Below are 15,473 nucleotides of genomic sequence, written 5' to 3'. Positions count from 1 at the left end.
ATATGCCTTCTGCTAGATTCTGAAAAGACATAACCTCACTGCTATGATATTCTTGTCAGAAATATGTAACCTGAATTTCATCATGAGGAAACACTGAACAAACTCAAATTGAGGGACATTCTGCAAAATAACTGACTAGTGTTCTTAAAAAATGGCATGATCAAGAAAGGCAAAGACTAAGGAATTATTCCAGATTAAAGGTGAGTTGAAATTAAATATAACATGTGTTCTTGAAATGTACTCTGCATCAGAAAAAAAGACATGATTGCTTTATTTGGTAAAATTTGAATAAGTCTTATAAACTAGTTTTCAAATATTGTATCAGTGTGAATTTCCTGGTTTTTATTATTGTATTATAGGTTAATATCTGTGGAAGCTATGTGAAGGGCATGTAGGAACTCTTGTACTAGTTTTGAAAATCTTTTGTAAGTCTGGATTATTTCAGAATAACAAATCTAAAACAATTTCAATTGTCAGATAAGTGCAGCTCATTTCATTCAAGAATGCCCAGAGAGTTGCAAAAATGTTCGTATGAGAGTAACAACCATTTGGAAATCACACTTCCTAGTTTCAAAGCGTGTTTTTGTGTTAGGGTAGGTCAGGTTACGCTGTGATAAAAATGAACCTATGACTTAGCACATAGAAGTGTACTTCTCACTCACACGAAGTGTTCTGTGTGTCTGGTGGCTTCCGGGACAGCTCCCGAGGCAGTGACTCTCTTTCTACTTCTCAGGAGGTTTCTAGAGCCCCTGGGTGGGGAGGGTAGAATGTGAATAGTTTTAAAAACTTTACCAGGAAGTTTCACACCTCCTGTGCCCAAAATCCATTGACCATAATTACTCTTATAATCCCAGTTTAACTAGAAATTGGAAAGCATCGGGGAAGCTCATGGATGGCAAGCAGTCAATGACTTTGCTAAAGTGTTACTATCCTGTGGAAGAGGAAACTCTTTCAGCAAAAGTAAGTAGCTTCTTCAAGGTCACATAATTTATTAATAGCATGTGAAACTTATTATATATTACAATTATTTCTAAAGAGTATAATGAAAAGCCTGGTCTTTGAATGTCTCAGGTAGTAGAAAACCAGCAAGGATGCCTGAAGACACTTTTTCTCATGAAATGTAACCAGAATGAAGGAATAATGAGGTGGCCCCATGAACTTGTTAATAAGGGAAAGATTGCCTCTGAGAATCTGATTATATCCACACTTTGTAGATTAATAACTTGACATTAGGTTTTATATGTTGGTGCGATTTTTGTTATCACTGACTTAATATCTCTAAAACAGCCTCGCTGTCCTCTCTGCTCCTATGATTACACTGCCTTTTCTTTAGTTTTATTTTGAAAATAAACCATACATACAAAAACTATAAAAACCTGTATGTGTAATTCAAGGAACAATAATGGATACACACAGATCCACTAATGAAAAAAAAAATCGCTATATGTACTTCTGCTGGCTTGTATGTCAATCATTCATCCCCAGAAATAAGTACCATCTAGAATTTGTGTTAGTCTTTACTTTCTTCATTGTTTTTACCACCTAATAACATATTCCTAAATAATGTATTGCTTAATTTTCCCTATTTTTGAACTTTATATAAAAGGTATTCATTCTGTATATTCTGTATGATGGCTTTTTTTTTTTTTTTAGTTTAACATTGTTTTTGAAATTCATCTATATGGGTGCGTATAGTTTAATTTTCATTACTTTAGAGTATTCCATTTTATGAATGAATGTTCTGGAAATTTTATTCGTTATTAAATTTATTTTTTCAATGTTGGGGATTGAACCCAGGGCTTGTGCACTGAAACTTATTAATAAACCCTACCTTGATGGACATTTGGGTTGCTTCTGATTATTTTTAGCCATTGTAAACAGTACTGCTATAACTATTTTTGTTCATATCTCCTGATGAACATGGGTAGGAGCTTTTCTGTTTTATATCTAGGACTGAAAATGTTAGGTTATAGGAAGCATCAGTGTTCAAATATACTAAGTAGTTAAGGATTGTTTTCAAAAGTATCTATGCCAATTTTTACTTCACCACAGTTTGAGAATTGCCATTGCCCAGATCATTAACAAAACTGACAATTTGGATTTATTCATTTTTTTTCTGTGATGCCAGAGCATCAGAGATTTAATTTTAATTAAAATTATAATTCCCCTGATGATTAGATTTAAATATCTTTATATAACTTTATTGGCCATTTGAGCTTTCTTTTCTTTGAAATTCCTTTTATCTTTCTACTAGGTTGGACCTTATATGACTAATTCACAAAATTTTTTTATAGATATAGCTAGTCAATTATATATACACATATAGATTCTAATCTTTTATTCATTATATATCATATTCCAAATATATTTTCCAACTTATGGCTTGTCATTTATTCATTTTTCATGAAATAAAATTTAGTTAATATTTGTGATACTTCATTTTTACAACATTGCATATACTTTGCACAGAAAGACATTAAAATACACAAGTTGTCGTATTAAGATATTTATGGTGATGCTAAATTTGAGGCTTTCAGGCCTGAGGTATGTTTGGGAGGATTAATATTTGCGAGCTTTTGTATATATGAACACAATAAGATTGTCCAAGAAACAGACATTTGTATATTTCCAAACTACTAATAATTTGCTTTTCTAGATAGTTGTTCTTGTGATACATTGTTTTTTGTTTTTTTAATTGTTGTTCACCTTTTAGTTTCTGTTGATTTCTTTGATCGTAAATTATCTTATAATATTTTGAGATATTGACCTATGCTTGATGAAATGAAGTTGCCCATTTGCCCAGATATTTTTATTGCTTATGATATGCTCATTTGCCAAGTTTTGCTCCAGAATAAATAATCATAATTTATTTCATTGGTCTCCAGCCAATTTCGGAAAGATCTTAAATTGCTTACTTGAGTTGGAGTTCTGCTTTCTGGGGTATCTTCTACTAAATGGAGACTGAAAGAAAAGTATAATTGTGGAAAATCTATGACAGATTACTAGATTTAAATGTGTGCTTTTAGTAGCTCTACACTGATGATACTGAAAACCAGGTGTAGATCAAGGGTATAATTAAAAACTTTATGCTTTTTAAATAATTTTTTTTATTTTATGTGGTGCTGAGGATCAAACCCAGTGCCTCACACGTGCTAGGCACGTGCTCTACCCCTGAGTCATAACCCCAGTCCCAAACCTTATGCTTTAATAAGCACCATGCATAGTGCTTATTAAGTACCTTTGTAGAGCAGCTGACCAAGATATATAAATTAAGATATCTGAGTGTTTTCCTAAAATTTTCCTTTATTTTTATATTGAATACTTATTAAGTTTAATGTATAATTTTCCATTTGTATTTTTGGAAGATCTTATGAAGATAAGTCTATCCATTCGACAGAATACAACAGGTAATCAGTGATTAAACTTCCACTCAGGGGGAAATCAGTTCTTTTTTTTTTTTTTTTTTTCCCCTGAGATACAAAGATCTTACCCTACTTCTGAAATAAAGTTTTTTTTCTTTTTACTTTTCAGTGCCTGGCAAGCCTGGATGAATTGATAAATCCAGTGATTTGCTTCCCCCCGGGATGCTGAGAAATTACAAAAAGGGAGATGGTCTTTCTTTCTACTTCCAACTTTGAAGCCGGGGTAGTCATTACTGTCAGGGAGCATTATTAACTGCCTGAATTTCTGATGCTCAGCACAACCCCTGACTAGGAGCAGCTTCCTTCTTTTGATTAGCTCTTTCGTATTTAAGTTTATCAGTCTTTGTCTTTATCATGTATATACTTTGTGTCTAGTTTAAGATCTGCCTTACTCTGAAGTTAAACAAATATTCTCCTAAATCGTATTTTGAAGGTTTTATAATTTTCTTTTTAATATTTGGCCTCTAACCAACTTGGAATTCACATATAAAGAGTACATATATAAATTTTAGGGTTGGTTTGTCAAGTTCTACCAAATAAACATTGGGATTTAGATCTATAGATCTATTAAGGAGGAATTGATATCTTCATGATATCAGGTCTTTAATTTATGAAATGATATTTTTATTTTTTTATTTTTCCTTAGAATGTTTTAATAAAATTTATCCTCTCTTTAAAGCACTCTACTTCTTTGGTTAGTTTTTTCTAAAAAATACTTTAAAAAGTATTCTTAATTTTTGCTTTTTATTTTTGACACCTTTAATTTGAAAAAAAATTATTTGTACTTTTTAGATATACATGACAGTAGAGTGAATTTTGCAATAGTATGCATAACATGGAGTAAAACTTATTCTAATTAGGATCCCATTCTTGTGGTTGAATATGATGTGGAGTTTCACTGGTGGTGTATTTATATATGAACATAGGAAAGTTATGTCCAGTTCATTCTATTTTCTTTCCTATTTCCACCCCGCCCTCCCTTCCCTTCATTCCCCTTTGTCTAAGACACCTTTGATTTTGATACTTCATATGAGTATCATTTTTAAAAGTTTATTCTCCACTGTTGTGAAGATTAGAAGAGCAATTGTTTTTTTAGTTTCTAATAATTTTGAAAAAATTCTCATATTATTTGTTAGATTTGCTTATTTTTTATGTAAGGAATCTTCTTTTGCAAAGAATGACTTTTTTTCTTCTTTTAAATTCTTAATGTTTTTATTATAAACTTTGATATCTTCCCCACCTTAATTGCCTTGGCTCTCTAGTGTAATTGTTGAAAGCACGGTGTGATGGTGGTTACTCTCTTATTGGTTACAATTTTAAAAGAATATTTAAAATTCTTTATGTATTATGTTTGCCATAGGTCTTATTACATAATACATAAAATTTTTTATGTATTATGTTTGCCATAGGTCTTATTAAAGAAATTCCTATTGTTTGGTTGCTTATTGTTTCTATCATGAATAGATATTGAGTTTTTAATCAAAATCCTGTGTCTACTGACATCATCAGGATTTTTTTTTTAAGACTTCTGATTTGGTTAATTACATAATAGTTTTCTAATATTTTACTAATGTTATACTTCTAGAATAAATCCAATGTTTCAGGTCAATTTTCACATAGTTAACCAAGTGATCTTTATAAAGGTCTAAATCAGACCATGTTATTTTCTGTTGAAAAGAATTCAATACCTTCTCATAGAATAAAGCACAAAGTCTTTCTGTGGCCTGCATGATCTACTCTCTCTTCTTTATCCAATATCATCTCCTGTCACTCTTTTTGTTTGTATAGGACTTTTCCTGTTTCTTCAAAACATCACACTAACTCTGGCCTTAAGGTCCTGACTTTCTGTTCCTTTAAATCATCATATGCTGTTTCCTTTTGCTCATTTCTAAGAAGTATTACCTTCTTAGAACTAAAACCCCAATGAGGGTCCCTAACAACCCACTGCCCCCAGCTCATATTATTCCCATCATCTCTCCCCCTAGTCACATTGTTTTAAATCATATTTTCTCATTAGCACTTATGATTCTTTGTAGTATTTTAGACATATCTTTAATATACATTCATTATCTTCTTAGTAATAAGCATCAAAAGCTCAGGGATTGTGTTCTCTGCTGAGTCCCCAGCACCTAGAACAGTATCTGACATATAGCGGACTTCATTTGTTAAATGAATGAATACATGAATGAGATGATAGATTCCCTTAAAGTAACAGCAGATTTTTGGGAAACCAGTCAGTTTTATTCTCTTTATACTTTTCTAGCTGAAACTTCAACTCTGGTTAACACGGTTCTTCTAATTATTGTTTTAAGCTCCTGTATTAGGCAGAGGAATAGTGGGGTTGCCTTGCTTGAAAAAATGTTAAACTTAACAGTAATGTCTAGGGACAGGCTATAACAAACCACAAATAGTTTTATAAACTTCAGGTGCACCCTTCTTTATAATGTGACTATTGAGCCACCTGACATTAAAGAATGTTTGTACTGAAATGGTCCTTTGAGACCTTATCAGGCATGCCTGACAATCTTCAATAGTTTAGAAAATACTAAAGAAAGATAGTGACATTTTATAGATTTTTAAAAAATATCCAACATTTAAACTTGAATAAACCCTACACTTCTATCTTATATATAAATTTAGAGATTCATAAAATTTCTTGTTTGGGTGAGATTTTGGATATCAGCTAATTCAGAGCCTTTATTATGCAAATAAGAAATGTTGCCCAAAGCTATTAAGTGATTTAAGTTCATTTATTAAATGAACATCATAAGCAGGACAGCTACCTAGGTACAACTCCTAGCCCAGCTCTCTCCTTCAGTATATGATTGTTGCTCATGTCATGGTTACCAACTGACCAAATTAAGTAGTTAGTACTTCTCTGAGTCTCTGCATCTCTGACCAGAAATATTTGATAGAGAGGTGGACATCTGATCCACTCTTGTCTGAGCAAATCTTGTTTTAAAATTTGGAATAGAAAAATAGAGACTGCTATCAGTCTTCCTTGATGATGATAGTCATGGGCTGTCAAGCTTGGGCACCTGTGAGAAGTGAGGCTACATGAAGCAGGCTGAAGCCCATTCAAAAGCACACATACTGAATACCCAAAAGGTTTATAGGACCAATCTAAATTCCCAAAATAAATTCCTAAATATTGAGCCTCTGTGTGAAAATTCATATTTTTTTGTCCTAACAATCTTATATAGCTGGATTTATTTCTCCATTTTTCAGGTTAGGAAACTAAAGCTCGGAAAGAATCCATGGTAAATCAGAAGGTTACTAAGTACCTGCATTAGAATTTGAATGAGGATGATCAAATTCCAGACTGTACTCCTTTCTGTAAGAACTCAGAAACCACTCTGGACCGAGAACTCACATAAGAGAGTTTATTAAGCAAACAGGCAGAGTGTCTCCCTGCAGGGGAAGAGAGAAAATGAGAGAAAGAGAGAGAGAGAGCAAGAGAGAGAGCAGCAAGAGAGAGTGAAAAACCAGGAGGAGAGAGCATGAAAGTGAGGAGAAGAGAGAGAGAATGGTGAGGGAGCTATTCTTAAGCAGTTGAATTCCGCGTGATAACAGGGGACCAATAACAGAGAAGGATACTTGCAAGCTGACTGATGAACCAATAGCTAGCTAGGATGTTCACAGGCTGACAAGCTAGGTTGTAAGTTGGGAGGCCGGGACTGCAGTGTAAAGGGAGGGGGAGCAGCTTTACATTATATTATACTTTCAATGGGTTATATCGCCTTAAATTTGGAGTGATTCATATTTTGTTACTCAAAGTGTGATAAGGAGACTATCAGTGGTGGCATCACCTGGGAGTTCGTTAGCACTGTGTAATCTTGGTTCTGACCTCAGACTTACTGAGACACTGTACTTACCTGAACTTTAAAAAGATTACCAGGTTATTTTTGTGCATGTTAGAATTTGAGAAGCTCTGACCTGGTGGAAACCAAGGCATGGGATCAGGGAGATTTAAGATGAATAGCTCTGAACTATAACCTAACATTTTGAAACCATTCTTCTCATCCTTGATATAGATTAAATAATTTCCACCTCACTCATATTGTTGTGAGGATTATATGAGCTAGTATATGAAAACCCCTAGTACAGTGTCTGACATAGTTGGTTCTTATTACAAGTTAGAGTCTTTCTTTTCCAAAATTAAACAAACAACATCCTTCCCATTGTTCGATAGCACTGAAAAACATGCACAAAAAATGGTACAGGTAAGAGTACACAGATGCATAACGTATGTGTCTTTCCCTAAAATAGTATAGTGATTACAAGGGTCAAGAGGAAGTTTAGTTTGGCTTTCTTTGTCATAATGGGTATGAAAAATTGAGTTCATATTACTGATGTCAAGGCAAAGAAACAATTGAAGTTAACTCTTCTGGATAAGAGAGACATAGTATTACAACAAATGTTTTTGATGTTTTAAATATTTATAGTTAATGTTTAGAATTGGCAGAGATGTTGTGTAATTGAGAGAAAGAAAAGGATATTATACTAGCAAAGAAATATGAACATTTTTGGTAAGTAACTAATTATTTACACCTCTTTCAAGTTGTAAAGCCTAAATTGGACAACTCACAGGATACATAAAAGGAATGTGATTGCTACATATTAAAATCATTCATTTTCTTTCTTGGATATTCATAGATCTGCCCACAAGGAAGAGTGTAGGATTCTAGTAACAGTACAAGGAGATAAAAAAGTATTTTAAATTCTTTAGTATAATACAAGAATTTGGTAATGATTTCTGTACACTAGCAATATTACTTAGAAGAAAATAGATTGCATTCACTAAAGTAAAAATGTACATTTTCTCCATTTTAATAATAGTAATATATAAAATATTGTACCTATTATGAAGTCAGATCACAAAATCTTAGAGGAGGCCTTGAAAATCTCAGATTATCATAGAATGGCAGGAAGGAGAATGTAATATTTTAACTTCTCCCCAAATTAATTTATAGGTTTGATGAAATTCAAATTAAAAGTCAGGTGCAGTGGCACCTACCTGTAATCATAGCTACTCAGAGGCTAAGGAAGGAAGCTCAAAAGTCCTAAGCCAGTCTGATACATAGGGAGACCCTGTCCCCATGTCCCTCCCCAGGCCACTTCTCAATAAAGAAAAATTTTCTTAGGAAATTTGACAATATGATTTTAAAGTTAGGACATATAAATAGCAGATAATAGGCAAGAAAACAATAAAACAAATAAAAATCAGTAAGGAGATCTTGCTCTAGCTGCTATCTTGTGTCCCCGTGTGTGTGTGTGTGTGTGTGTGTGTGTGTGTGTGTGTGCCTAATCTCAGTTGGTCTGCCAGAGACTCCCTGAGTGCCAACCCTAGGTCCCCGTGTGGCCCCAATTCTGCTCTGACAAGATGAAAGAAACTATCATGAACCAGGAAAAACTCGCCAAACTGCAGGTACAAGTGCACATTGGTGAGAAAGGAACTGCTTGCAGAAAGAAGGTGGTTCATAGAACAGCTACAGCAGATGATAAAAAACTTCAGTTCTCCTTAAAGAAGTTAGGGGTAAACAATATCTCTGGTATTAAAGAGGTGAATATGTTTACAAACCAAGTAACAGTGATTCACTTTAACAACCCTAAAGTTCAGGCATCTCTGGCAGTAAACACTTTCACCATTACAGGCCATGCTGAGACAAAGCTACTGACAGAAATGCTACCCAGCATCTTAAACCAGCTTGGAGCAGACAGTCTGACTAGTTTAAGGAGACTGACTGAAGCTCTGCCCAAACAATCTGTGGATGGAAAAGCACCACTTGCTACTGGAGAGGATGATGATGATGAAGTCCCAGATCTTGTGGAGAATTTTGATGAGGCTTCTAAGAATGAGGTAAACTGAACTGATCAACTTCTGAAGAAGAGAAACTTGAAGAAGTTACTGGGAGCTGCTATTTTATATTATGACTGCTTTTTAAAATTGTTTTGTTTGTGGATCTGATAAAATCTAGATCTCTAATATTTTTAAGCCCAAGCCCCTTGGACACTGCAGCTCTTTTCAGTTTTTGCTTATACACAATTTATTCTTTGCAGCTAATTAAGCTGAAGAAACCTGGGAATAAAGTTTGAAACAAAGGTTAATAAAATTCTTTTCCTAGTTAAAAAAAATGAGATATCCATTTTTATTCTTAGTCAACAATCTATAAACTTAGTCTGAAGAGTGAAAAAATTGGGGGAGTCTTATATTTGTTATCTATACATAGCCAAATTACCCCAGATTTGGCAGTATAAAAGAATGTGATTTCCTGTGGTCTCTGTGGCTAGGAATCTGGAAATGGTTTAACAGGATGGTTTTGACTCAGGTCTATCATGAGGTCGCAGTCCTGTTAGTTGGGGTTGCAGTCTTCGGCAGGCTTGACTAGGGCCGGAGGTCACTCACATGGTTGTTGGCAGGAGGCCTCAGTTCTTTGTCACATGTGCTGTTCTGCAGGGCAGTTCAAGTGGGGCAAGTTCTCAAAAAGAGCAAACTCTTAGTCTTTATAAACATCTTTTTTCAGTAAGTTCACATTCTTATGGTTTAGGAGCAAATATTTCCAGGAGCTAGTAACTAAGCTTTGTTCTGTTTTTCTTGTTTTAGCTTTAATATTGGCATAGAAAAGTTATCTCTGAATCATTTAACATAGGTCAGGAAAGCATTTTGGTCCCATGATTATCCAATACAGGCACAGGGAATTATGTTTGTTCAATTTTCAGACATACAAAGGGTTTGGGGCATAGATGAACCTAGGAGGGACTAGAAATTGACTTTGGAGCTAGGATAGACTTCACAGAAGAGATGCCATATAACCTAAGACCCAAAGAAAAACTGAACTTTTTAAAGTAAAAAATATTATATGTAAACAAAAAACTGGGAGAATAATAATAATAATAATAATTTTAGTGCTGAAGATTGAACGCAGGGCCTCACACATGCTAAGAACTTATTCTAGCACTAAGCTGTACCCCCAATTCCAAAGCAGTATTATTTTTAGTATTAGTTAACAATAGGTTGACATTCTTAAGCGTGCTTACATAAACTCCACATCATGTCCAGTCACAGAAATGGAAAGTGAAACTCCATGTATGTATGATATATCAAAATACATTCTACTGTCATGTATAATTAAAAAGAACAAATAAAATAATTTAAAAAATAGTGCTTATTAATCAATGAGATTACAAAAGAAAAAAGATATGATTAGATAATTTTAAAAATAAGAAATAAATAAAATGTATTTATTTTATTGCCTATTAAATTTTAAAGAAGAAAAAACTTGTAACAAGCAACATGAATTATGAAATGATCATACTCAGTGCTTGGTGGGACTGTTGAGTGGGTCAATGTTTTAGAAAGGGAATTTAACAATACATACTAAAAGCTTTAAAAATGTTTATTCCCTTTGCTTTACTAATTTCATATTATAATAATATAAGGAAAGCATTAATAAATTTAGATCAAGAACTCTGAAAGAAGATGAGGAAAAGTATAGTGCTAATTGTATTCATGAAAATTCGTAAGTACCTCAATGCCCAAAAATACATGAATGTTTAAATTATGCTATGTATGTTGGATGAAACATTGGAGCCATTAAAAGTGTCACTTTCTAGGATTATTTCTTGGAAGTGTTTATGTATTAGTCAGGGTTCTCTAGAGGAACAGAATCAATAGGAAGTATGATTATAAAAAGAGGATTTAATGAGTTTAGACCATTAACATTCAGGGTTATTATTGTGATATGATTTATATTTCTGGTCATTTTGGCTTATTTTTGGTTTTTAACTTGACTTCGTTTCTCCTTTGATTGGCTTTTCCTGTAGGGTAGTTCCTGCCTTTGCTGACTTCTATTGTTGTTTTTCACTTCCTCCTCATGAAATATTTTGCTGAGAATGTTCTGTAGTGTAGGCTTTCTACTTGTAAATACCTTTAACTTTAGTTTATCATGGAAAGATTTTATGTCATCACCAAATATGAAGGTTAGTTTTGCTGGGTATAGGATTCTTGGTTGGCATCCATGTTATTTCAGAGTTTGAAATGTATTGTTCCAGGTCCTTCTTGCTTTTAGGGTCTGGGCTGAGAAATCTGCTGATATCCATATTGGTTTCCCCTTATAAATAAGTAATTACTTATAAATAAGTAATCTGACACTTTTCTCTTGCAGCCTTTAAAATTCTATCTTTATTTGGTATGTGAGGTATTTTCATTATAATGTGTCTTGGTGTGGATCTGTTGTAATTTTGTGCACCTGGTGTTCTGTAAGCCTCTTGTATTTGATTTTCCATTTCATTTTTCAGGTTTGGGAAATTTTCTGATATTATTTCATTGAACAGGTTGTTCATTCCTTTGGTTTGTATCTCTGTGCCTTCCTTAATCCCAATAATTCTTATATTTGGTCTTTTCATGATATCCCATAGTTCTTGCAGATTCTGTTCATGATTTCTTACCATCTTCTCAGTTTGGTCAACTTTATTTTTAAGATTAAATATTTTGTCTTCATTGTCTGAGATTCTGTCTCCCACGAGACCTATTATGTTGGTGATGCTTTCTATTGAGTTTTAAATTTGGTTTATGGTTTCTTTCATTTCAAGTATTTGTTTGGTTTCTTTTCAGAACCTCTATCTTTTTATTGAAGTGTTCTTTTGCTTCCTGCATTTGCTCTTATAACTGTTCACTGGAGTGATCATGCATTGCCTTCATTTGCTCTCTTAAATCTCATCTTTTGCTTCATACATCATTTTAATTATTTGCAGATTCTAAACACTTTTTCTGTCATTTCTACTGCCATGCTGTCATTGGATTCTACCAAAATAGCATCTTGTTTGTTAGGCACATAGAAAGACCCAACAATATGCTGCCTTCAAGAGACTCATCTCATAGAAAAAGGCATCCATAGACTAAAGGTGAAAGGATGGGGAAAAACATACCATGCACATGGACTCAGTAAAAAAGCAGGGGTCTCCAACCTCATATCAGATAAAGTAGACTTCAAACCTAAGTTAGTCAGAAGGGATAAAGAAGGACATTTCATACTGCTCCAGGGAACCATAAGCCAGCAAGACTTAGTATTTTAAATATTTATGCCCCAAACAATGGAGCATCTGTGTACATCAAACAAACCCTTCTCAATATTAAGAATCAAATAAACCAAAGCACATTAATAGTGGGTGACTTTAACACATCGCTGTCACCACTGGATTGATCCTCCAAACAAAAACTGAACAAAGAAACTATAGAACTAAATAATACAATCAATGATCTAGACTTAAAGGACATATACAGAGTATTTCATCCACCATTGAATGACTATACTTCTTCTCAGCAGCTCATGGATCCTTCTCCAAAATAGACCATATATTATGCCACAAAGAAGCCATTAGTAAATACAAAAAGATAGAGATAGTACCTTGTGTTTTATCAGACCATAATGGAATACAATCAGAAATCAATGATAACATAAAAAACAAAAACTTCTCCTACACCTGGAGACTTAATAAAATGCTATTGAATGATGCAATGATAACAGAAGACAACAGGGAGGAAATAAAAACATTCTTAGAGGTAAATGAGAACAATGACATAACATATCAAAATCTCTGGGACACTCTGAAAGCAGTCCTAAAAGGAAAGTTCATTGCATTGAGCTCATACATTAAAAAAATGAAAAGTCAACAACTAAATGACTTAACATTACATCTCAAAGCCCTAGAAAAAGAAGAACAGATCAATGCCAAAAATAGTAGAAGACAGAAAATAATTAAAATCAGAGATGAAATCAATGAAATTGAAACAAGAGAAACAATTAAAAAAATTAATAAGACAAAAAGTTCGTTCTTTGAAAAAGTAAACAAAATTGATAAACTCGGGGCTGGGGAGACAGCTCAGTTGGTAGAGTGCTTGCCTTGCAAACACAAGGCCTTGGGTTCAATCCCCAGCACCACAAAAAAAAAAAAAAAAAAAAAAAAAAGAAAAAAGAAAAAGAAAAAGAAAAAGAAATTGATAAACTCTTAAGCACACTAAAGAAGAGGAGAGAGAAAGCTCAAATTACTAGCATTTGTGATGAAAAAGGAAAGATCATGACAGATATCAATGAAATACAAAACATAAGTAGAAATTACTTTGAAAATCTGTACTCCAACAAAATAGAAAATATCGAAGACATTGACAAATTTTTAGAGACATATGATCCTCCCAAACTGAATCAGGAAGACATACACAATTTAAACAGATCAATTTCAAGCACCAAAATAGAAGAAGCCATCAAAAGCCTACCAACCAAGAAAAGTCCAGGAACAGATGGATTCTCAGCTGAATTGTACAAGACCTTTAAAGAAGAACTAATACCAATACTCCTCACAGTATTCCAGGAAATAGAAAAGGGGAACCCTTACAAACTCATTCTATGATGTTAATAGCACACTGATACCAAAACCAGACAAAGATGCATCAAGGAAAGAAAACTTTAGACCAATATCCCTGATGAACATAGATGCAAAAATCCTCAACAAAATTCTGGCAGATCACATAAAAAACATATTTAAAAGATAGTGCACCATGATCAAGTGGGGTTTACAGGGATGCAAGGTTGCTCAACATCAAGAAATCAATAAATGTAATTCATCATATCAATAGACTTAAAGTTAAGAATTATATGATTATTTCAATAGATGCTGAGAAAGCATTTGATAAAATACAGCACCCCTTCATGCTCAAAACACTAGAAAAAAAAGGGATAGTGGGAACGTTCCTTAACATTGTAAAGGTCATCTATGCTAAGCCCATGGCTAATATCATTCTTTTTTTTTTTTTTTTTTTGCAGTATAGGGGATTGAACTCAGGGACTTGTGCTTGTAGCGCAAGCACTCTACCGACTGAGCTATCTCCCCAGCCCCAACATCATTCTTTTTTTTTTTTTTTTAAATTTATTTTTTTATTATTGTACACAAATGGGATACATGTTGTTTCTCTGTTTGTACATGGGGTAAAGGCATACCATTTGTGTAATCATAAATTTACATAGGGTAATGTTTGATACATTCTGTTATTTTTTTCCCTTCCCCCCCACCCCTCCCACCCCTCTTTTCCCTCTATACAGTCCTTCCTTCCTCCATTCTTGCCCCCCTCCCTAAACCTAACTGTAACCCTAACACTAACTCTTCCCACCCCACATTATGTGTCCTCATCCACTTATTAGTGATATCATTCTTCCTTTGGTTTTTTGAGATTGGCTTATCTCACTTAGCATGATATTCTCCAGTTTCATCCATTTGCCTGCAAATGCCATAATTTTATCATTCTTTATGGCAGAGTAATATTCCATTGTACATATATACCACAGTTTCTTTATCCATTCATCAATTGAAGGACATCTAGGTTGGTTCCACAATCTGGCTATTGTGAACTGAGCAGCTATGAACATTGATGTGGCTGTATCTCTGTAGTATGCTGATTTTAAGTCCTTTGGGTATAGGCCAAGGAGTGGGATAGCTGGGTCAAATGGTGTTTCCATTCCAAGTTTTCTAAGGAGTCTCCACACTGCTTTCCAGAGTGGCTGCACTAATTTGCAGCTCCACCAGCAATGTAGAGTGTACCTTTCTCCCCACATCCTCGCCAACACCTGTTGTTGCTTGTATTCTTGATAATCACCATTCTAATTGGGGTGAGATGGAATCTTAGGGTGGTTTTGATTTGCATTTCTCTTATTACTAGAGATGTTGAACATTTTTCCATATGTTTGTTGATTGCTTGTAGATCTTCTTCTGTGAAGTGTCTATTCATTTCCTTAGTCCATTTGTCGATTGGATTACTTGCATTCTTGGTGTAGAGTTTTTTGAGTTCTTTATAGATTCTGGAGATTAGCGCTCTATCTGAAGTATGATTGGCAAAGATTTTCTCCCACTCTGTAGGCTCTTTCTTCACATTGCTGATAGTTTCCTTTGCTGAGAGAAAGCTTTTTAGTTTGAATCTATCCCAGTTATTAATTCTTGCTTTTATTTCTTGTGCTATGGGAGTCCTGTTGAGGAAGTCTGGTCCTAAGCCGACATGTTGAA

The 15,473-nt window shown here is 33.9% G+C and overlaps 1 protein-coding gene and 1 long non-coding RNA gene across 3 annotated transcripts; both read left to right on the top strand.

Moving 5' to 3' along the window:
* The first annotated feature begins 653 nt into the window (after nt 1–653).
* On the top strand, nt 654–4,856 carry LOC124993187 (uncharacterized). Its single transcript, XR_007110263.1, has 3 exons — nt 654–736; nt 855–960; nt 3,532–4,856. It is a non-coding gene; the product is annotated as an uncharacterized LOC124993187 (long non-coding RNA).
* A 3,949-nt stretch (nt 4,857–8,805) lies between these two features.
* Nucleotides 8,806–9,515, top strand: LOC124993186 (transcription factor BTF3-like). 2 transcript variants are annotated; one of them, XM_047564858.1, is made up of 2 exons: nt 8,806–9,187; nt 9,245–9,515. In XM_047564858.1, exons 1-2 carry the CDS (start codon nt 8,806–8,808, stop codon nt 9,289–9,291), a joined length of 429 nt encoding a protein of 142 aa, XP_047420814.1. In that variant the 3' UTR covers nt 9,292–9,515. The 2 variants fall into 2 exon arrangements, with proteins under 2 accessions (XP_047420814.1, XP_047420813.1); XM_047564857.1 differs by having other exon boundaries at nt 8,806–9,515.
* Nucleotides 9,516–15,473: the final 5,958 nt, after the last annotated feature.

Source organism: Sciurus carolinensis, chromosome 9, assembly GCF_902686445.1.
Source record: "Sciurus carolinensis chromosome 9, mSciCar1.2, whole genome shotgun sequence".
NCBI lineage: Eukaryota > Metazoa > Chordata > Mammalia > Rodentia > Sciuridae > Sciurus > Sciurus carolinensis.
Note: the sequence above shows the minus strand (reverse complement) of the source record. Positions and strands in the feature narration are given on the sequence as shown.

Coding starts and splice junctions, on each gene's coding strand:
- LOC124993186 (XM_047564857.1), top strand. CDS start 8,806: ATGAAAGAAACTATCATGAACCAGGAAAAACTCGCCAAACTGCAGGTA.